This window comes from Piliocolobus tephrosceles, chromosome 1 (assembly GCF_002776525.5).
Source record: "Piliocolobus tephrosceles isolate RC106 chromosome 1, ASM277652v3, whole genome shotgun sequence".
In the NCBI taxonomy this organism is placed as follows: domain Eukaryota; kingdom Metazoa; phylum Chordata; class Mammalia; order Primates; family Cercopithecidae; genus Piliocolobus; species Piliocolobus tephrosceles.
In genome coordinates this window covers 171,428,190-171,452,837 of record NC_045434.1, presented here as the reverse complement: position 1 = coordinate 171,452,837, position 24,648 = coordinate 171,428,190, and the positions used below count along the sequence as shown (strand labels likewise).

The following is a 24,648-nucleotide window of genomic DNA, read 5'->3' as shown; positions in this document are numbered from 1 at the left end:
AAGGAGAGAACATACATCCGTCCCCAAAACTGGTAATTCCCCCATTAAAGACTTGTACTCCCAGCCCACCATCACCCTTTCCTCTATTCCATATCCCTCTTACAAGTACCATGCAAGAGGGGGTTGGAGGAATTTTTAACCACCCCAATAATTTCCATCAGCCTCTCTAATAGACACTCCCAAAATACACAACTAAATAAAGCAAAGCACTTGTTACTGCAAAAGAAGACTCAAGACGAGAAACTTGGGAGCATCATTTCAATTAAGCTGCTGCCCTTTCTCCCTTCCTCTACCTGGCAATCATTGAGCTGTCACCTATATCATGCTTTCTTGGAGTATAGCAACAATGGTTAAAAGCATGAATTTAGAGTCAAGCTATAGAAATATTTCTAAATTTTGACAAGTACCAAAACACAAAAAAGATGAGGAAGTTTTATTGTTTTATTATTTTATTCATTGGTTTAATGAAATGGAAATATCAAAAACATACATAGTTGGTAGAATTTTAAATTAGTAAAACCAATCTGGAAGTCCATTTGGTTATAAGTATTCAAAACTTCAAAAATATGCAAGTAATTTGACTCAAAAATTCAATTATGAATTGAATTTATTCAATTTCTTCTGAAAAAAAATAGGTTAAATACGCAACATGTGCATGCAGGAATGTTCTCTACAGTAATGTTCATAATAGCAAAATGCTGCAAAAATCTTAAATACCCAACAGCATAGGACTAGTCGGTTAATTATGTTACAGTGACACTATGAAATACTATGTAAACATTAAAAAGAATGAACAGCCACAATTAAGTGAAAAATGCAGATTACAGAAGGTATAAAACAATCCAACTTGTACATTTTTTAAATTTAATCACATAATTATAGAAGATAATCTTGAATAATATACCTTAAAATGTGAAATAATTATCTGAGTGATGGGATTAAAGGTAATTAATATTTTCTTTGTAAATTTTTCATCTCATTAAGCATCATTACTTTTATAATATGAAAAGAAAAGCTTTTCATATTCTGAGTTTAAAAAAGTAGTAAGTCTACACAAAGCACAGAGACACCAAGAGTTAATTATGTTAAGTCCGCATAACATATGTGTGCATATATCTACATATCTAAACTCACTTCTATAAGTACACATCTTAAGTTTTGACTTTTTTGTTTTCTGAGACGGAGTCTTGCTCTGTCGCCCAGGCTGGAGTGCAGTGGCTGGATCTCAGCTCACTGGAAGTTCGGCCTCCCGGGTTTACGCCATTCTCCTGCCTCAGCCTCCCGAGTTGCTGGGACTACAGGCGCCCACCACCTCGCCCGGCTAGTTTTTTTTGTATTTTTTTAGTAGAGACGGGGTTTCACTGTGTTAGCCAGGATGGTCTCGATCTCCTGACCTCGTGATCCACACGTCTCAGCCTCCCAAAGTGCTGGGATTACACGCTTGAGCCACTGCACCCAGCCAAGTTTTGACTTTTGAAAATTAGCACTTCTTGGCTGGGCGAGGTGGCTCACGCCTATAATCCCAGCACTTTTGGGAGGCAGAGGGGGACGGATCACAAGGTCAGGAGATCAGACCACAGTGAAACCCCGTGTCTACCAAAAATACAAAAAATTAGCCAGGCGCGGTGGCGGGCGCCTGTAGTCCCAGCTGCTCAGGAGGCTGACGCAGGAGAATGGCATGAACACGGGAGGCGGAGCTTGCAGTGAGCCGAGATTGCACCACTGCACTGCAGCCTGGGGCACAGAGCGAGACTCCGTCTCAAAAAAAAAAGAAAATTAGCACTTCTTCAAAATTATAATTTAAACTTTTCTTAGCATTTCTGAGGCATTAAGAGACATCTGTGTCATCCTGACACAACCAATACTGCTCCAATGCCATTATACAATCCATTTTTGGTTTGCTTTGTAATAGGTGAATGTTTAGTGCTATGCTGTGCCTTGCCTTTTGAGTTATTGCCAAAAAAGAAAAAGGAAAAAACTAAGCCACCTCTATAATATACTGCCTGAAGTTTATAAGGAAAACCACAGCAGAATGCAACTACTTTAATAGCTTTAGAAAAGACTAATTATCAGTGAAGGCCCCAGAAGTGAGGGGGAAACATCAAATATGTTATTCAGACAGTCAGATAAGTCTGACTCTTCTATCCTTCCAAGCATCTCCACCAAAATACTACATGGGAAGATGAACCACAACACACAGTAAAGTAAGAGAACAACTTTAAAAGTCATTTAAATTATCTAAGTATTCATAATAACAATACTGAGCTAAATATAAACTCCATATTAAAGATACGGCATTTAGACTTTATTTACTCAGCTTAGAGTTATAGATGAGCTATGGTATGCTGAACCCATCTATAAAAAATAATTAAAGAGATTCAAGAATTCATAAAATTTGATTACTGGTCAGAGAAAGAAAAAAGTACTTACCACTAAGTCCCAATTATTTTGTTCAAGCAACGTAATAGCTTCATCAATATTTTCAATGCCAGTACATGCCTAGAAAGAAAGCAAATAAGCATTTTACATATAATTTTAGAAATGGGGAGATAAATCAGACTTAAAAATGGAAATAGCATAATATGTAATTTAAATTCAAATAGGTATATGAATAAAGCCAAAACACTAAAAGTTTAACACTTCTAAGCATTTTACATATACGGTATGAACATTGTTAATTACAAAGTAAGTTTACATTGCTCTGAAAACAAAAGACAATAAAGCAGCAAAAGAAAGTATATTTAAATCTTGAGCTTTGATACCCAGGATGATCTCCAATTACCAAGAACAATTTTTAGTCAATGATCCTGATGGACAACCACACGTATAACAAATGAATTTCAACCCATACCTTGCACTTTATATAAAAACTAACTCAAAATATGTAACAGACCTAAAGTAAAATCGAAAACTGTAAAACTTCTAGATCTGTGCTGTCTGATAGCCACTACCAGCTGCTCTCTGGTAGCTGCTAGACACATGTGGCTAGTGAGTCCTTGAAATGTGGCTCAACTGAGTTAAGACGTGCTATAAGTACAAAATACACACCAGGTAAGACATAGCACCAAAATTAAAAATGTAAGCTATCTCATTAATAATTTTTCCTTCGAATACATGTTGAAATGGAAATTTTTGACATATTGGCTTAAATAACAATGTTAAAATTAATTTCACACATTTCTTTTTACCCTTTTAACATAAACACTAAAAAAAATTAACTACATATATGAAATTATATTTCTGGTGCAGTTCTTGAAAAAAATATATGAGGACATACTTGTGACCAGACTAAGCAAATATTAACTAGCAGGATGCCATTTTTAAGCTGGGCACATTAATAAAGTCAGCCATTCTCTGGTGACCCAGCTCGTGGCAGTGTAGGCATTTTATTCTCAGGCCACCAAACCAATCCAACAGCACATCAAAAAGTTAATTAACCACAATTAAGTATATTTCATTCTTGGGATACAAGGTGGGTTTGACATATGATTCACCACATAAACATAATTAAAAGAAAAAAACCATACAATCATCTCTATAGACACAGAAAAAGCTTTCAATAAAACCCAACATCCCTTTACAATGAAAACCCTCAAGAAAGTAGGCATCAAAGGAATGTATCACAAAATAATAAGAGCCTAACTCACACCTAACATATTGAATGGACAAAAACTGGAAGCATTCGTCTTGAGAACTGAAACAAGGCAAGGATGTCCACTCTCACCACTTCTATTCAACGTAGTACTAGAAGTGTTGGCCAGAGCAATCAACCAAGAGAAAGAAATAAAAGGCATCTAAATAGGAAAAGAAGAAGTCAAATATCTCTCTTCACAAATAATATGATTCTATATCTAGAAAACCCTAAAGACTGCAAAAAGGATCCTGGAACTGATAAACAACTTCAGTAAAGTTTCAAGACACAAAAATTGATGTACAAAAATCAGTAGCATTTCTACACACCAATAACATTTCAGCTGAAAGCCAAATCAAGGACACAATCCCATTTACAATAGCCACAAAGAAAACGAAATACTTAGGAATATGGTTAACCAAGGAGATGAAAGATCTCTACAAAGAAAACTACAAAACACTGCTAAAAGAAATCAGAGACAACACAAATAAAAAACATTCCATGCTCACAGGTTGGAAGAATCAATATCATTAAAATGGCCACACTGTCCAATGCAATCCAGAGATTCAATGTTATTCCTATCAAACTACCAATGTTATTTGTCACAAAACTAGAAAAAACTATTCTAAAATTCATATGGAACCAAAAAAGAGCCCAATAGTCAAAGTAATCCTAAGCAAAAAGAAAGGTGGAGGCATCACATTACCCAACTTCAAACTGTACTGTAAGGATACAATAATCAAAACAGCATGGAATTGATACAAAAACAGACATACACACTCAGGGAACAGAACAGAGAACCCAGAAATAAAGCTGCTTGCACAACTACAGCCATTTGATCATCAACAAAGTCTACAAAAATAAGCAATGGGGAAAGTTGTTGGGGTCCGCGTGTTTCCTAAACAAAGAAATGAACACACAAGACAACACAAGACAAACATGGAGGCTGCCCTGAATGGTGCGCTCTGCTTTATTTTATACAGTCGTTTATGGAATGTTGCCAACTCACAAGACACATTGTTGTTTTTCTGACCTTTCCCTGACTTTCTGGATTTTCAAGATGTTTACACATAAACAAGCCCCCAGGGTCTGCTGTTTGCAGCTGGCTCCTTTGTCCTCCCTGTTTGCAGGGAAGGAACGCCCTGCTTCGTTTGCAAGAGCAGGACTTATCGGGACATCTTGTTTGCGAGCACATAGTCCTCTACATTTCCCCTTTCTTTATTTACAAGTTTGAATTTCTTTTAAAACCATCATTACAAGTTGGGCTCGCTGGAATTCGGTGTTTGCCCTTTGACACCGTCTCCAGCAGACTGTGAAAATAACAAAGGCAAGAACAACAATCAATACATTACTAGAAACAGAGGTCAGCAAAGTTTTTACAGGGCTCGTAGGGTTCAAAGACGTTAAACTCTGTGCAATACCAGTCATCAAATCTGCACCAGTCAGCAATGGTAACTGATTGCGAAATGTTTCAAAAATCTTCTGTGTCAATTCTTGTATTTCTAGGGAAAGATTATTATGACCAATTAAAAATCTCTTTATCTCAGTCCAATTACGTACAGTGCTGTTAAAAGGAACAGGAGTAATACAAAATTGGGTAGTATTCCAATCACACTTCAACAAAGCTCGGGTATTCAACACTGTTAGCTGATCCCCAACCAAGAAACCACTTGCTCCAGTTTATCCACTCGTTCAGTCAAATGAGCATCTATGTCTCGTTGCTGCTGCCACAACAAATGTGATTGTTCATGCCATTGTTGCACAAATTCTGCATTTTGTATACTCTGGTGTAGAGCTAATCCAGCAACAGCGGCGGTGGAAGCAATTGCTATAAGTCCTATCACCGCGGTCACGACGATTCCAATCATCCTCCGACTGCGGTGGACAAGATCTTGCATAACCTTGTAAATTTGAATAACCCCAGCAGATTCACTCCAAGTACGTGTTAAGTATACAGGTAGCCAGGTTTCTTTTCTGGCTCTTAGTATATATAAATCGGAATGAGACTCATTCCAATTATTATTCCACCAAGTAGTACTTATACAACTGAAGAATGTACAATTGTTTGTACAGTTAATTACCCCTGTATTATTATCCCATTTAAAAATTCCTGTCAACAAGAAGTAAGGCTTTCTTACACATACAATAACATATCTAGAACTATTTTGATGCAAAGATATATGAAAAGGGTTAGCAATATTAGTAAGATTTAAGGACATGTTCCCCGTGAAAGTGAACATTGATTTACCAGCAGCTAGCAACTTCCAAATATGACTTTGTATTTGTGAGGTATTAGCCAAATGTGGCATAGGGGGTGATAGACCACCATCATGCCAAATAATAGTTTCATTGCCATCTGCAGAAATGCTGTGATTACCTTTATGCCAACGCAGGTTGACATGGCTGAATTTAGTCTGAAAATCTCCATGTACACTCCAATCTGTAACAAGGTATTTACGACTCTTCCCTTTTACTTCTAACAACAATCGTGGCCCACTACCTCTACATCTAGTCCACACTAGTTGGGAAACACCTCCGGACACATCGGGGATGGGGCATAAAGATAATGTAGTTGACAGAGTTTCATTAAGTACTGCAGTATGACTATACTTAAAACTTTGAGCCACAATAATCATAGTAAAGGCAGAGATATGACTATGGCTAGAGCGAACAGCTCAAGCCTCATGAGAAAGATGCAGACAATGAGGACTACCCCCAAGACAAATAGGTAACCCTTCAACCCCAAATTGATATGAACTATTTAAATCTGAATCTCCTTCCAAGGTAGCAAATAGATGTCGCAATTTGTAAGTAGGGATGATAAGAGCTGGATTAGGAAGCCCAGGTTGTAAAGTCCCCATAGGTTGAATACAAGCATTTACAGCTCTAAGGTCAGTTAATAAGTGCCATTTTCCACTTTTCTTTTTAATGACAAACACAGGGGAATTCCATGCAGAAGTACTTGGTTCAATATGCCCCCCAGCCAATTGTTCCTTAACTAAATTCTTTAAAGCCTTAAGTTTTTCTTTAGATAATGGCCACTGTTCCACCTAAAAAGGAGTTGTATTTTCCACTTCAAATGTAAAGCTTGAGGCTTGTGGACAGTGGCTAAGAGTTTAAAGGATTGTAGCCCATTTTGAACATCATACTTTTGGCAGCTGAATAAATATGAGGAATGCTTAAAAAGGCACCAAATTGTTGTAAAAGATCACGGCCCCAAAGGTGAATATTAATGGGAACAATATAAAAGAACACTTTTCCTTGTTGTCCTTCAGGTCCTACACAGCTCAGGGGCTCGACACTTTGGTAGACTATAGAAGCAGTACCTAGGCCGGATAGAGTAACCGATACTTGTTTCTTTCTCCAATGATCAGGCCATTGAGCCAAACATATAATAGATACATCCGCTCCTGTGTCCACTAATCCCTCAAAAAGTATCCTATTAATTTGCTATGAACATAAAGGTTTTTGATCAAAAACTAAAGTTTCCCAGAAAACAGTTTTCCCAGTACTACTGAAACCTCCTTGATGAGACACATCTCTAGATAGGAAAGGAAAAAAAGGCAATAAAAGCAATTGTGCAATACGTTCCCCTGCCTCTAGGCGCATAAATTGTGAGACTTGTACCATAATAAGGATTTCATCAGTAAAATCAGGATCAATAATTCCTGTGACAACCATTAACTCCCACATAGTGCTGCTGCTTCGACCTAGTAAAAGTCCTACATGTCCCTTTGGCAAAGGACCACACACTCCAGTAGCCAACTTACATATTCCTCCATTAGGAGACAGAGTATAAGGTTGAGTAATAGCTAAGTCAGCAGCATTACTCTGCTCAGTTGCAGCATAAAGCTGGGAAACAGGGGTATGGGGTGATACCCTTAAGGATGACTCGAAGTCATTCCTTGATGTTGTAAGCCATCGCTCACAGGTTATTGTGATGGGCCTGCATTGTAATTATTGGGGCCTCAAGCCTGCGGGCCCCGGTTCCCATTACCCGGGAGGGGTGACAATAAATTTCCACTCTTATCAGTTTTTGTTTTTGTTTTTATTATTATTATTATACTTTAAGTTCTAGGGTACATGTGCATAACATGCAGGTTTGTTACATATGTATACATGTGCCATGTTGGTGTGCTGCACCCATCAACTCGTCAGCACCCATCAACTCATCATTTACATCAGGTATAACTCCCAATGCAGTCCCTCCCCCCTCCCCCCTCCCCATGATAGGCCCTGGTGTGTGATGTTTCCCTTCCAGAGTCCAAGTGAGCTCATTGTTCAGTTCCCACCTATGAGTGAGAACATGCGGTGTTTGGTTGTCTGTTCTTGCAATAGTTTGCTGAGAATGATGGTTTCCAGCTGCATCCATGCCCCTACAAAGGACACAAACTCATCCTTTTTTATGGCTGCATAGTATTCCATGGTGTATATGTGCCACATTTTCTTAATCCAGTCTGTCACTGATGGACATTTGGGTTGATTGCAAGTCACTGCTATTGTGAATAGTGCGACAATAAACATACGTGTGCATGTGTCTTTATAGCAGCATGATTTATAATCCTTTGGGTATATACCCAGTAGTGGGATGGCTGGGTCATATGGTACTTCTAGTTCTAGATCCTTGAGGAATCGCCATACTGTTTTCCATAATGGTTGAACTAGTTTACAATCCCACCAACAGTGTAAAAGTGTCCCTATTTCTCCACATCCTCTCCAACACCTGTTGTTTCCTGACTTTTTAATGATTGCCATTCTAACTGGTGTGAGATGGTATCTCATTGTGGTTTTGATTTGCATTTCTCTGATGGCCAGTGATGATGAGCATGTTTTCATGTGTCTGTTGGCTGTATGAATGTCTTCTTTTGAGAAATGTCTGTTCATATCCTTTCCCCACTTTTTGATGGGGTTGTTTTTTTCTTGTAAATTTGTTTGAGTTCTTTGTAGGTTCTGCATATTAGCCCTTTGTCTGATGAGTAGATTGCAAAAATTTTCTCCCATTCTGTAGGGTGCCTGTTCACTCTGATGGTGGTTTCTTTTGCTGTGCAGAAGCTCTATAGTTTAATTAGATCCCATTTGTCAATTTTGGCTTTTGTTGCCGTTGCTTTTTGTGTTTTAGACATGAAGTCCTTGCCCATGTCTATGTCCTGAATGGTATTACCTAGGTTTTATTCTAGGGTTTTTATGGTATTAGGTCAAATATTTAAGTCTCTAATCCATCTTGAATTAATTTTCCTATAAGGAGTAAGGAAAGGATCCAGTTGCAGCTTTCTACTTATACCTAGCCAATTTTCCCAGCACCATTTATTAAATAGGGAATCCTTTCCCCATTTCTTGTTTTTCTCAGGTTTGTCAAAGATCAGATGGCTGTAGATGTGTGGTATTATTTCTGAGGACTCTGTTCTATTCCATTGGTCTATATCTCTGTTTTGGTACCAGTACCATGCTGTTTTGGTTACTGTAGCTTTGTAGTACAGTTTGAAGTCAGGTAGTGTGATGTCTCCAGCTTTGTTCTTTTGACTTAGGATTGTCTTGGCAATGCGGGCTCTTTTTTGGTTCCATATGAACTTTAAAGCAGTTTTTTCCAATTCTGTGAAGAAACTCATTGGTAGCTTGATGGGGATGGCACTGAATCTATAAATTACCTTGGGCTGTATGGCCATTTTCACGATATTGATTCTTCCTATCCATGAGCATGGTATGCTCTTCCATTTGTTTGTGTCCTCTTTTATTTCACTGAGCAGTGGTTTGTAGTTCTCCTTGAAGAGGTCCTTTACATCCCTTGTAAGTTGGATTCCTAGGTATTTTATTCTCTTTGAAGCAACTATGAATGGAAGTTCATTCATGATTTGGCTTTCTGTTTGTCTGTTACTGGTGAATAAGAATGCTTGTGATTTTTGCACATTAATTTTGTATCCTGAGACTTTGCTGAAATTTCTTATCAGCTTAAGGAGATTTTGGGCTGAGACAATGGGGTTTTCTAAATATACAATCATGTTATCTGTAAACAGGGACAATTTGACTTCTTCTTTTCCTAACTGAATACCGTTTATTTCTTTCTCTTCCCTGATTGCCCTGGCCAGAACTTCCAACACTATGTTGAATAGCAGAGGTGAGAGAGGGCATCCCTGTCTTGTGCCAGTTTTCAAAGGGCATTTTTCCAGTCTTTGCCCATTCAGTATGATATTGGCTATGGGTTTGTCATAAATAGCTCTTATTATTTTGAGATATGCTCCATCAATACCGAATTTATTGAGGGTTTTTAGCAATGAAGGGCTGTTGAATTTTGTCAAAGGCCTTTTCTGCACCTATTGAGATCATCATGTGGTTTTTGTCTTTGGTTCTGTTTATGTGCTGGATTACGTTGATTGATTTGCGAATGTTGAACCAGCCTTGCACCCCAGGGATGAAGCCCACTTGATCATGGTGAATAAGCTTTTTGATGTGCTGCTGCATCCGGTTTGCCAGTATTTTATTGAGGATTTTTGCATCAATGTTCATCAGGGATATTGGTCTAAAATTCTCCGTTTTTGCTGTGTCTCTGCCAGGCTTTGGTAACAAGATGATGTTGGCCTCATAAAATGAGTTAGGGAGGATTCCCTCTTTTTCTATTGATTGGAAGAGTTTCAGAAGGAATGGTACCAGCTCCTCCTTGTACCTCTGTTAGAATTCAGCTGTGAATCCATCTGGTCCTGGACTTTTTTTGGTTTGGTAGGCTATTAATTGTTGCCTCAATTTCAGAGCCTGCTATTGGTCTATTCAGGGATTCAGTTTCTTCCCGGTTTCCTCTTGGGAGAGTGTAAGTGTCCAGGAAATTATCCATTTCTTCTAGATTTTCTAGTTGATTTACGTAGAGGTGTTTATAGTATTCTCTGATGGTAGTTTGTATTTCTGTGGAGTCAGTGGTGCTATCCCCTTTATCATTTTTTAATGTGTCTATTTGATTCTTCTCTCTTTTCTTCTTTATTAGTCTTGCTAGCAGTCTATCAATTTTGTTGATCTTTTCAAAAAACCAACTGCTGGGTTCATTGAATTTTTGGAGGGTTTTTTATATCTCTATCTCCTTCAGTTCTGCTCTGATCTTAGTTATTTCTTGCCTTCTGCTAGCTTTTGAATGTGTTTGCTCTTGCTTATCTAGTTCTTTTAATTGAGATGTTAGAGTGTCTATTTTAGATCTTTCCAGTTTTCTCTTGTCGGCATTTAGTGCTATAAATTTCCCTCTACACACAGCTTTAAATGTATCCCAGAGATTCTGGTATGTTGCATCTTTGTTCTCATTGGTTTTAAACAACATCTTTATTTCTGCCTTCATTTCGTTAAATACCCAGTAGTCATTCAGGAGCAGGTTATTCAGTTTCTATGTAGTTGAGAGGTTTTGATTGAGTTTCTTAGTCCTGAGTTCTAGTTTGATTGCACTGTGGTCTGAGAGACAGTTTGTTATAATTTCTGTTCTTGAACATTTGCTGAGTAGTGCTTTACTTCCAATTATGTGGTCAGTTTTGGAATAAGTGTGATGTGGTGCTGAGAAGAATGTATATTCTGTTGATTTGGGGTGGAGAGTTCTGTAGATGTCTATGAGGTCTGCTTGCTGCAGAGATGAGTTCAATTCCTGGATATCCTTGTTAACTTTCTGTCTCGTTGATCTGTCTAATGTTGACAGTGGGGTTCTTCAACACCCCACTGTCATTATTCCCATTATTATTGTATGCGAGTCTAAGTCTCTTTGTAAGTCTCTAAGGACTCGCTTTATGAATCTGGGTGCTCCTGTATTGGGTGCATATATATGTAGGATAGTTAGCTGTTCCTGTTGAATTGATCCCTTTACCATTATGTAATGGCCTTCTTTGTCTCTTTTGATCTTTGTTGGTTTAAAGTCTGTTTTATCAGAGACTAGGATTGCAACCCCTGCTTTTTTTTGTTCTCCATTTGCTTGGTAGATCTTCATCCATCCCTTTATTCTGAGCCTATGTATGTCTCTGCATGTGAGATGGGTCTCCTGAATACAGCAAACTGATGGGTCCTGACTCTTTATCCAGTTTGCCAGTCTGTGTCTTTTAATTGGACCATTTAGTCCATTTACATTTAAGGTTAACATTGTTATGTGTGAACTTGATCCTGCCATTATGATATTAACTGGTTATTTTGCTCGTTAGTTGATGCAGTTTCTTCCTAGCCTCGATGGTCTTTACATTTTGGCACGCTTTTGCAATGGCTGGTACCGGTTGTTCCTTTCCATGTTTAGTGCTTCCTTCAGGGTCTCTTGTAAGGCAGGCCTAGTGGTGACAAAATCTCTAAGCATTTGCTTATCTCTAAAGGATTTTATTGCTCCTTCACTTATGCAACTTTGTTTGGCTGGATATGAAATTCTGGGTTTAAAATTCTTTTCTTTAAGAATGTTGAATATTGGCCCCCACTCTCTTCTGGCTTGTAGAGTTTCTGCCAAGAGATCTGCTGTTAGTCTGATGGGCTTCCCTTTGTGGGTAACCCGACCTTTCTCTCTGGCTGCCCTTAACATTTTTTCCTTCAGGCCGGGCGCGGTGGCTCAAGCCTGTAATCCCAGCACTTTGGGAGGCCGAGATGGGCGGATCACGAGGTCAGGAGATCAAGACCATCCTGGCTAATACGGTGATACCCCGTCTCTACTAAAAAATACAAAAAACTAGCCAGGTGAGGTGGCGGGCGCCTGTAGTCCCAGCTACTCGGGAGGCTGAGGCAGGAGAATGGCATAAACCCGGGGGGCGGAGCTTGCAGTGAGCTGAGATCTGGCCACTGCATTCCAGCCTGGGCAACAGAGCGAGACTCCATCTCAAAAAAAAAAAAAAAAAAAAAAAGATTTTTTTTCCTTCATTTTAACTTTGGTGAATCTAGCAATTATGTGTCTTGGAGTTGCTCTTCTCGAGGAGTATCTTTGTGGTGTTCTCTGTATTTCCTGAATTTGAATGTTGGCCTGCTCTACTAGGTTGGGGAAGTTCTCCTGGATGATATCCTGAAGAGTGTTTTCCAACTTGGTTCCATTTTCCCCCTCACTTTCAGGCACCCCAATCAGACGTAGATTTGGTCTTTTTACATAATCCCATACTTCTTGCAGGCTTTGTTCATTTCTTTTTCTTCTTTTTTCTTTAGATTTCTCTTCTCGCTTCACTTCATTCATTTGATCCTCAATCGCTGATCCTCTTTCTTCCAGTTGATCGAGTCTGTTACTGAAGCTTGTGCATTTGTCACGTATTTCTCGTGTCATGGTTTTCATCTCTGTCAGTTCATTTATGGCCTTCTCTGCATTAATTATTCTGGTTATCAATTCTTCCACTCGTTTTTCAAGATTTTTAGTTTCTTTGCACTGGGTACGTAATTCCTCCTTTAGCTCTGAGAAGTTTGATGGACTGAAGCCTTCTTCTCTCGTGTCGTCAAAGTCATTCTCTGTCCAGCTTTGATCTGTTGCTGGCAATGAGCTGCCTTCCTTTGCAGGGGGATATGTGCTCTTATTTTTTGAATTTCTAGCTTTTCTGCCCTGCTTTTTCCCCATCTTTGTGGTTTTATCTGCCTCTAGTCTTTGATGATGGTGACATACTGATGGGGTTTTGGTGTGGGTGTCCTTCCTGTTTGTTAATTTTCCTTCTAACAGTCAGGACCCTCAGCTGTAGGTCTGTTGGAGATTGCTTGAGGGCCACTCCAGACCCTGTTTGCCTGGGTATCAGCAGCAGTGGCTGCAGAAGATAGAATATTGCTGAACAGCGAGTGTACCTGTCTAACTCTTGCTTTGGAAGCTTCCTCTCAGGGGTGTACTCCACCGTTTGAGGTGTGGGGTGTCGGTCTGCCCCTAGTGGGGGATGTCTCCCAGTTAGGCTACTCAGGGTTCAGGGACCCACTTGAGCAAGCAGTCTGTCCGTTCTCAGAGCTCAATCTCCTTGTCGGGAGATCACTGCTCTCTTTAAAGCTGTCAGACAGAGTCGTTTGCGTCTGCAGAGGTTTCTGCTGCTTTGTTGTTGTTGTTGTTGTTGTTGATTAGCTGTGTCCTGTCCCCAGAGGTGGAGTCTACAGAGACAGGCAGGGCTCCTTGAGCTGCTATGAGCTCCACCCAATTCGAGCTTCCCAGCGGCTTTGTTTACCTACTTAAGCCTCAGCAATGGCGGGCGCCCCTCCCCCAGCCTCGCTGCTGCCTTGCAGTTAGATTACAGACTGCTGTGCTAGCAATGAGGGAGGCTCCGTGGGCAGGTGTGGGACCCTCCCAGCCAGGTGTGGGATATAATCTCCTGGTGTGCCCGTTTGCTAAGACCCTTGGTACAGCGCAGTATTGGGGTGGGAGTTACCCGATTTTCCAGGTGTTGTGTGTCTCAGTTCCCATGGCTAGGAAAAGGGATTCCCTTCCCCCTTGCGCTTCCTAGGTGAGGAGATGCCTCGCCCTGCTTCAGCTCTCGCTGGTTGGGCTGCAGCAGCTGACCAGCACCAATTGTCTGGCACTCCCTAGTGAGGTGAATGCAGTACCTCAGTTGAAAATGCAGAAATCACCTGTCTTCTGTGTCGCTCACGTTGGGAGCTGGAGACTGGAGCTGTTCCTATTCGGCCATCTTGCTCCGCCCCCCTGTATCTCTTATCAGTTTTTGAATGGCATTCATTGGTCCAATGTCAACCCTTGCCACATCGTTTACATATATCAGATGGTAACCTTGTTTCTTTTAGAGCAGAAGAGCCTAATTTTTTTCCGGCATTCCTTTTTAAAATGACCGGGTTTCCCACATTGATAGCATATACCTTGTTTAGAATTGCCTTTTAAAGCCTTAGAAAGTGCCCCAGCAAACAATTGAGCATTGTAAATCGCTCCCCCAATGCCTGCACAAGCCCGAATATACTCATCTAAATTAGCTTCACTGGCATTTAAAGGTCTTAATAATTTTTGTTGCAGCTTTCATTTCTTTCAAAAATTTAAATTGTAGGGCTGTAAAAGTCACATTCTGGCCACCGTTTGGGAACTGAGCATTGGGGCCGAAAGCGGCCCTTGTTATTGGGAATAGATCTAATTCCTCTAAATCATTCTTTTCCTTCAATTCCTTCTTTTCTCCTACAGGAGGAAAAGGCACAGAGAAAACCTGACCTGACATAGGCAAAGAGGTTGGAGGTGGAGGCAAAGGGAAATCTTTTAAACAGGGAAGGCTCGTGGCGGAGAGACAGGAGAAACAGGAGCAGCGGCACCTTGCAATTTTAACAACTCTTGTAACATCTCTAAAATATGCTGCAAATCAGAATTTCCTTCAGATGAAGGAGGCATTAACTCTTCTTCCAATTCCTTGTCCTCAGCAACCGGGGTGTAAATATGTTCCTCTCTAGGATCATTCCTCTCTAAAGCTTCAGATGCCTCACCTCCTGTGGCAGTATCGCCACGCTCTGAGTCAGTTTCAAATAACTCTAATGCCTGAGTAATGGAACTACACAAAGTCCACAAAGTCAGAGGCATCGTTTGCCCTCACTGATGAGCTCGATGCAGGACTTTAACCACTTGTAACCATTCCTTTCTGTTTAACTGCACTTTGGTTTGATATTGAAACCAATAACAATGTTGTTCAACATGGGCAAACAGTCACTTCCAAGTCTTTTCTTTTACTTCTACTCCTATAGACATCAACAGTCCCTGGAGTAACCGCAAATATTCAGAGGCCAGAGGGGTGGAATTCCTCATAATTTTCCCGTGGGTCCCCCTTCATTTATTTACCTGCCCAGGGTGTTCCCCCTCCAGTTCCTTGCTCTCGTGGAGCCACAGACCCTGCTCGCTGCGCAAGATGTTGGGGTCCGCATGTTTCTTAAACAAAAGAATAAGGAATGAACACACAAGACAACACAAGACAAGACAAACATGGTGACCGCCCCAAACGACACGCTCCGCTTTATTTTATACAGTCGTTTGTGGAATGTTACCAAGTCACAAGACACATTGTTGTTTTTCTGACCTTTCCCTGACTTTCTGGATTTTCAAGATGTTTACACATAAACAAGCCCCCAGGGTCTGCTGTTTGCAGCTGGCTCCTGTGTCCTCCCTGTTTGCAGGGAAAGAACGCCCTGCTTCATTTGCAAGAGCAGGACTTATCGGGAATGCCCTGCTTCGTCTGCAAGAGCAGGACTTATCGGGAACGTCTTATTTGCGAGCACGTAGTCCTCTACAGAAAGTACTGCCTATTGAATAAACAAACAGTGCTGGAATAGCTGGTTACCCATGTGCAGAAGAATGACACTAGACCCCTAGTTTTCACCATTTAAAAAAATAACTCAGGATGGATTAAAGATTTAAATATAAGACCACCTCAAACTATAAGAATCTAGAAGAAAATCTAAGAAATGCCATTCTGGACATCAATCTTGGCAAAGAATTTACTACTAAGTTCTCAAAATCCACTATGACAAAAACCAAAATTGACAAGTTAGACCTAATTAAACTAAAGAGCTTATGCACAGCAAAAGAAACTATCAACAGGGTAAACAGACAACCTACAGAATGGGAAAAAATATTCACAAACTACACATCTGACAAAGATGTAATATCCAGAATCTATAAGCCACTTAAACAAATCAACAAGCAAAAAACAAGTAACCCCATTAAAAAATGGGCAAAGGCCACGAACACTTCTCAAAAGAAGATGTACACATGGCCAACAAACATGAAAAAATGTTCCACATCAACAATCACAGACAAATGCAAATCAAAACTATGATAACATACCATCTCACACAAGTCAAAGTGACTATTTTTAAGATATATATTTTTAAAAACAGATGCTGGTGAGGCTGCAGATATAAAGTGAATATTTATACACTGTGGGTGGGAATACAACTTAGTTCAGTCACTACAAAAGTAGTTTGTAAATTTCTGAAACAACTTAAAACAGCATTTAAATCAGCAATCCCTGTGTATATATTAAAAAAAAAAAAAATTGTACCAAAAAGATAAATGCACTCATATGTTAATTGCAGCACTATTCACAATAGCAAAGACATGGAATCAACCCATGTGCCCATCAACAGTGAACTGGATAAAGAAAATGTGGCATGTATACACTGTGGAATACTATGCAGCCATCAAGAGAACTACATTATGTCTTTGCAGCAACATGGATTAAGCTGGAAGCCACAATCCTAAGCAAATTAATGCAGAAAGAAAAAACCACACACCACATTTTCTCATTTACAAGTGAGAGCTAAACATCAGGTACTCATGGACGGCAACATGGTAACAATAAAACTGCACTACTAGAACGGGGAGAGAGGCAAGGGTTGACTATTCGGTACTATGTTGAGTACCTGAGTGACAAGATCATTTCATACCTCAAGCATCACACAATATACCCAAGTAATAAACTTCTATCTGTACCCCCTGAATCTGAAACAAAAGTTGAAAAACAAAACACTAGTAGACCACAGATTAAAAACAAGAGACTGCTATGGATTGACTATCTGTATCCTCCCATGGTGACATCCTAAAATCCACTATGATGGTATTTAGAGACGAGGTCTTTGAGAGGTAACTAGGATTAGATAAGGTTATGAAGGTAGAACCTTCATGATAGGATTAGTGCCCTTACATTATGTCCATGTAACTCGACTGCACTTGTACTCCTAAGTTCATAAAAATAAGAAGTTATTTAATAAAAAGATTAATGCCCTTATAAGAAGAGATACCAAAGTACTTGTTTCAAGCTTGAAAGACTAGAAAGGAAAACTAAATAATTAAAAAAAAAAAAATTGCTGTCTCCCTCGCCACCCCATCAGGTGAGAACACAGCAAGACAGCAGCCATCTGCAAGTCAGGAAGACAGCCCTCACCAGAAACTGGCCGTGCTGGTACCCTTATGACACACAATTAGTTTTCAGAATTACAAGAAGATAAATGTCTTTTGTTGAAGCCAAACCAGACTACTGTATTTTGTTACGATGGACAAATAGACTAAGACAGAAACCACTTGTAACAAAGAAAACAAAGTTACAAAAATAGTTTAGAAGTCATTAAACAAACAACTGCAACCCACAGAAAGCAATGAAAAAAAAAAAAAAAACATGAGAATGAGAACCAATCTAACCTCCAGAGATATCATATTGTATGTTTTAAATGTCCATTTAAATATATGTAAAGTGTGCAGAGAAGCAACAAAGTATGTGGCCCATTCAAGACAGAAATTAACAGAAGCTGTACCGAGGAAAAACAGGCATCAGACTCAGTAGACAAAGTCTATCAATCATCATCTTAAACATGCTCATACAGCGAAAATATCATGAACAAAAAGCTACAAAACCAGAGGAACAAAGTGTCAAAAACAGAGAATGTTGGATAGGGAGTAGAATGATGGTAACTAGCAACTGGCAAGGGCAGTGGGCAGAGGAGAATAAAGATAGGATAGTTAATGGGTACAAAAACACAGTCAGATAGAGGAATAAGATCTAGTATTTGTTAGCACAATAGAGTAACTGCACCTCACATCTCAATACTAAAAATGAACTAAACGGCCTAAATGCTCCACTTAAAAGATACAGAATGGCAGAATGGATAAGAATTCACCAACCAAGTAAGTGCTGTCTTCAAGAGACTCACCTAACACATAAAGACTCACATAAACTTAAGGTAAAGGGGAAAGACATTCCAGGCAAAAGGACACAAAAAGCAAGCAAGAGTAGCTATTCTTATATCAGAAAAAACAAACTTTAAAGCACCAACAGTTTAAAAAGACAAAAAGGGACATTATATAATGATAAAGGGACTAGTACAACAGGAAAATATTACAGTGCTAAATATATATAACAAACACTGGAGCTCCCATTTATAAAAGTTCTAGGAAATGAGATGGATGGCAACACAACAATGGCGGGAGACTTCAATATTTCACTGACAGGACTAGACAGAAAGTCAACAAAGAAACAATGGACTTAAACTATACCCTAGAACAAATGGACTTACGGACATTTACAGAACATTCTACCCAACAACTGCAGAATATACATTCTATTCATCAGTACATGGAACATTCTCCAAGATACACCATATAGTAGGCCATAAAATGAGTGTCAATCAGTTTAAGAAAATCAAAATTATATCAAGTATTCTGTCCGACCACAGTGGAATAAAATTGGAAATCGACTCCAAAAGAAACCCTCAAAACCATGCAAATACATGGAAATTAAATAATCCGCTCCTGAATGATCTTTGGGTCAATGATGAAATCAAAATGGAAACTAAAAAATTCTTTGAACTTAACAATAATAATGACACAACCTATCAAACCTCTGGGATACAGCAAAAGTGTTACTAAGAGGGAAGTTCATACCATTAAATGCCTAGATCAAAAAGTCTCAAAGAGCACAAATAGACAATCTAAGGTCATATCTCAAGAAACTAAAGAAACAAGAAGAAAACAAAACCAAATGCAACAGAAAAAAAAAAAAAAGAAATAACCAAGATCAGAGCAGAACTAAATGAAATTGAAACAAACAAAACTACAAAAGATAAATGAAACAAAACGCCGGTTCTTTGAAAAGATGAACAAAATTGACAGACCATTACCGAGATTAACCAAAAGATCCAACTAAGCTCAATTACAAATGAAAGGGGAGATATTACAACTGATACTAACCAAATCCAACTGCATATCAAAATAAGAATCCACCATGATCAAGTGAGTTTCATATCAGGGATGCCAGGATGGTTTAATATACACAAGTCAATAAATGTGATACACCACATAAACAAATTAAAAACAAAAATCACATGATAATCTCAACAGATGCAGAAAAAGCAGTTGACAAAAATCCAGCTTCTGTTTGTGATTAAAACCCTCAGCAAAATCGGCATAGAAAGGACATACCTTAAGGTAATAAAAGCCATTTACGACAAATCCACAGCCAAAATTATACTGAAGTTCTGGGAAAAGCTGAAAGTATTCCCCCTGAGAACTAGAATAAGATAAGGATGCCCACTTTCACCACTTCTATTTAACAGAGTACTGGAAGTCCTAGCCAGAGCAATCAGACAAGAGAAAGAAATAAAGCACATCCAAATCAGTAAAGAGGAAGTCAAACTGTTGATGTCTGTCAATGATATAATCGTATACCTAGGAAACACTAAAGACTCATCCAAAAAGCTCCTAGATATGATAAATGAATTCAGTGTTTGTTTCAGGATACAAAATCAAATACACAAATCAGTAGCACTGCTATACGCCAACAGTGACCAAGCAGAGAATCAAATCAAGAACTCAACCCCTTTTAAAATAGCCGCAAAACAAAAAATCTTAGGAGTATACTTAACCAAGGAGGTGAAAGACCTCTATAAGGCAAACTACAAAACACTGCTGAAAGAAATCACAGATGACACAAATGGACACATCCCATGACATGGATGGGTAGAATCAACATTGGGAAAATGACCATATTGCCAAAAGCAATCTGCAACTTCAATGCAACTGCCATTAAAATACCATCATCATTCTTCACAGAACTAGAAAAAACAATCCTAAAATTCACATGAAACCGGAAAAGTGCCCATAAAGCCAAAATAAGACCAAACAAAAAGAACAAATCTGGAGGCATCACATTACCCAACTTCAAACTATACTACAAGGCAATGGTCACCAAAACATCATGGTACTAGTATAAAAATAGGCATACAGACCAATGCAACAGAATAGAGAACAGAAATAAAGCCCAAAACTTATAGTCAACTGATCTTCAACAAAGCAAACAAAAACATACGGTGGGGAAAGAACACCCTATTCAACAAATGATCCTGGGATAACTGGCTAGTCACATGCAGAAGAATGAAACTGGATCCTCATCTCTCACCTTATAAAAACTCAACTCAACATGGATCAAAGACTTAAATCTAAAACCTGAAACCATACAATTCAAGAAGATAACATTGGATAAACTATTCTGAACATTGGTTTAGGCAAAGACTTCATGACCAAGAACACAAAAGCAAATGCAACAAAACCCAAGATGAATAGATGAAACTTAACTAAACTCAAAAGCTTCTGCACAGGAAAAGAAACAATCAGCAGCGTAAACAGACAACCCACAGAGTGGGAGAAAATCCTGGCAAACTACGCATCCAACAAAGAACTAATATCCTGAATCTACAAGGAACTCAAATCAGCAAGAAAAAAACAAACAATCCTATTAAAGACTGGGCTAGGGACATGATTAGACAATTCTCAAAAGAAGATATACAAATGGCAAAAAATCATGAAAAAATGCTCAACATCACTAATGATCAGGCAAATGCAAATCAAAATCACAATGCGATACCACCTTACTCTTGCAAGAATGGCCTTAATCAAAATCTCAAAAAAGTATAGATGTTGGTATGGATGTGGTTAAAATAGAACACTTTTACACTGCTGGTGGGAATGTAAACTAGTACACCACTATGAAAAACAGTATGGAGATTCCTTAAAGAACTAAAAGCAGATGCACCATTTTATCCAGCAATCCCATTCCTGGGTATCTACCCAGAGGAAAAGAAGTCATTATATGAAAAAGACTCTGGCACACACGTTTATAGCAGCACAGTTAGCAATTACAAAAATATGGAACTTCCCATCAATCAATGAGTGAATAAAGAAAATGTGGTATATATATATCCCATGGAATACTACTCAGCCATAAAAAGAAACAAAATAATGGCATTAGCAGCAACCTAGGAGTTGGAGATCATCATTCTAAGTGAAGTAACTCAGGAATGGAAAACTGAACATTGTATTCTCACTTATAAGTGGGAGCTAAGCTACGAGGACACAAAGGCATAAGAATGATACAATGGACTTTGGGGATTTGAGGGAACAGGTAGGAGTGGAGTGAGGGATAAAAGACTACACACTGGGTACAGTGTACAGTGCTTGCGTGATGGGAGCATGAAAATCTCACAAATCACCACTAAAGAACTTATCCATGTAACCAAACACCACCTATTCCCCAAAAACTGAAATTTTAAAAAAAGATAAAATAAAAAATGTAAAAAAAAAAAGTACTAGTATTTGCTTTCATTATTTTCTCTATTTTTTATTTCATTCATTTCTGGATTCATCTTTATTATTTCCTTCTTTCCACTTACTTGGCTTAAGTTGCTCTTCCAGCTTCTTAAGGTGGAAGTATAGAGCAATGATTTTAATCCCTTCTTCCCTTCTAATGTAAGCATTTATAGCTGTAAATTTACCTCTAGGCACTGCTGTAGCTACATCTTACAAATTTTTATATGTGTTTTCATTATCATTCAGTTCAAAGTTCTTTCTAAAGTTTTCCTCATGATCTGTTTTTTGGCCCATGTGTTATATTTGGAAGAACGTTACTTAATTCCTAAACACATACCATTTTCCAAACATCTTTTTGCTGTTGATTTCTAATTTAATTCCATTGTGGATGGAGAAATTTATCTGTATGATTTCCGTCCTTGGAAATTTATGAAGACTGAATAGCCCAATAATCTGTATTGCTAAATGTTTCATATGCACATAAATGTGTATTCTCTCTTATTGTGTGGAATTGCCATTTAACTCTATAAATGTCAATTAAGTCGTTATTGATAGTAGTGTTCAAATTATCTGTATCTTTACTGATTCTACTTGTTCTGTTAATTATTGAGAAAGAACTGTGAAAATCTCCATTTGCACTTGTGGATTTGTCTATATCTGCCTTCAGTTTTGCTCATGTTTGCTTGATGATGAGTGTACACAAATTTGGTGTGTTACTTTCTCGAAAAATTGATTCTCTTGTGATTATGTTTATCTTTGGTAATATGCCTTGTACTGAAGTCTACTTAGTCTGGTATTAACATTGTCATCTAGCTTTTCAATAAACATCATAGTATATAATTTTCCATATTTTTTAACTGTGGCTTTACTTATACAGTACATTTCTTTTAGACAGACTATAGTCAGGTCTTGCGTTTTATCCACTACAACAACATCTGCCTCTATATTAAAGTATTTAAAGTATTTATATTTCATGTAATTATTATGGTTGGGCTTGAGTCTGCCACGCTCCTACTTGTTTTCTAACCATCCCATTCTCTGGTGGCTTTTAGTGCTTGTTTTTTATTTTGCTATTATGAGTTAAGTATATGACATGGTGTTTGTTGTTGCATATTTTTATAAATCTAAGACATTCTCAACTTTTATTCATTTGAATATTCTCTCTCTTACCTAATCAATTCTGTCCTTTCAGAGCTCCTACTTGCCATGCAGGTGCATCTCATTCTAGCCTCCATGTCATCTTTTAAATTTTCTATACAAATTTGTATAGTGATGATTCACTTATCTTCTATACCATTTTTTTAAACGAATAGTTTTCCAATTTATCTACTTATTACAGAGTTTTTTCTTTGAGGATGTACTTTTAGATTCTTTATAAAATCCAATCTATTCTATTTTTTCACCATTTCTGGCTTATAAATTCTATTCTTTACAGTTTTATATCTTTTAAACATATCTAAAAGTCTCTTTGTTACAAGTTCTCAAGTTATTAGTTCTATGATTTCAGCATCTGCTGAATGTGACTGTGGCTTCTCCTGTGGCATACAACGTCTAACAACTGAGTTCATCTTCAGAAAGATTTATTTTCATACCATGCATTATGATGGTATCCTTATAAAGTGTTTCCTGTATATGCAATGGCTGGAACTTTATGGACTTTGTTAGTTCTAGACCAGTTTTAATTTGCATGAATTTAATCTTAATCATTTGACAGAATTTTGTATAAGCAAACTCATTTTATTACACTCTACAGTACTATGAAGATACTGCATTTTTAAAAAATTGAAGGGGCCGGGCACGTTGGCTCATGCCTATAATCCTAGCACTTTGGAAGGCGGAGGCAGGCTGACTGCCTGAGCTCAGGAGTTCGAGACCAGCCTGGGCAACACAGTGAAACCCTGTCTCTACTAAAATACAAAAAAGTAGCTGGGCGTGGCAGCATGTGCCTGTAGTCCCAGCTACTCGGGAGGCTGAGGCAGGAGAATCGCTTGAACCCGGGAGGCAGAAGTTGCACACAGCCAAGATTGCGCCACTGCACTCCAGCCTGGGCAACCGGGCAAGACTCCATCTAAAAAAGAAAAAAGAAAGAAAAAATTAGAGGTTTAAGGCATCCCTGCATCGAGCAAGTCTATCAGAACCATTTTTCCAATAGTGTGTGCTGATTGAATGTTTCTGTGTCACATTTTGGTAATTCTTGCAATGTTTCAAACTTTTTCACTATTATTATATATATTACGGTAATCTATAATCTTTGATGTTACTATTGTAATTGTTTTGAGGTGCCATGAACCATGCCCACAAGACAATGAACATCAATAAACGTATGTGTCCTGACTGCTTTGCTGACCTGCCAGTTCCCCAACTCTCTCCTTCTCCTTGGGAGTCCCTATTCTCTCAGACACAAAATTGAAATGAGGCCAATTAATAACCCAACAATAGCCTCTAAGGGTTCAATCGTGTTTCTCATTTTAAATCAAAAGCTAAAAATGATTAAATTTAATGAGAAAGAAATGTTGGAAGTTGAGATAAGCTTAAAGCGAGGTTTTTTTGGCACCAAATAGTCAAGTTGTGAAGGCAAAGGAAAAGTTCTTGAGGGAAATTAGGTGTTACTCCAGTGAATATACAAATAATAAGAAAGCAAAACAGCCTTACTACTAATACGGAGAAAGTTTTAGCGGCCTGAAAAGAAGATTAAACCAGTTGAAACTTTTCCTTAAGCCAAAACCTAATGCAGAGCAAGGACCTAACTTGCTTACATTATATGACACAGGTGAGGACATGCAGAAGAAAAGTTTGAAGCTTGCAGAGGCTGGCTCATGAAGTTCAAGGAAGGAAGTCATCTCCACAACATGAAAATGCAAGGTGAGCGGAGCAAGATGGCCGAATAGGAGCAGCTTCAGTCTCCAACTCCCAGCGCGAGCGACACAGAAGACCGGCGATTTCTGCATTTTCAACTGAGGTACTGGGGTCATCTCACTCGGGAGTGCCGGACAATCGGTGCTGGTCAGCTGCTGCAGCC

The 24,648-nt window shown here is 38.6% G+C and overlaps 1 protein-coding gene across 4 annotated transcripts in view; it reads right to left on the bottom strand.

Annotated features, from left to right (window-relative positions):
- Window positions 1–24,648, bottom strand: part of FAF1 (Fas associated factor 1) — a 558,082-nt gene that overhangs the window by 407,534 nt on the left and 125,900 nt on the right. For all 4 annotated transcript variants that reach the window (XM_023189044.2, XM_023189048.2, XM_023189038.1 and 1 more), the window contains one exon: window positions 2,431–2,499. Coding sequence is in view for 2 of the 4 variants with exons in the window: in XM_023189038.1 (XP_023044806.1) it covers window positions 2,431–2,499 (69 nt within the window). In the remaining 2 variants the exon portion in view is untranslated. The remainder of the gene's footprint in view (window positions 1–2,430; window positions 2,500–24,648) is intronic.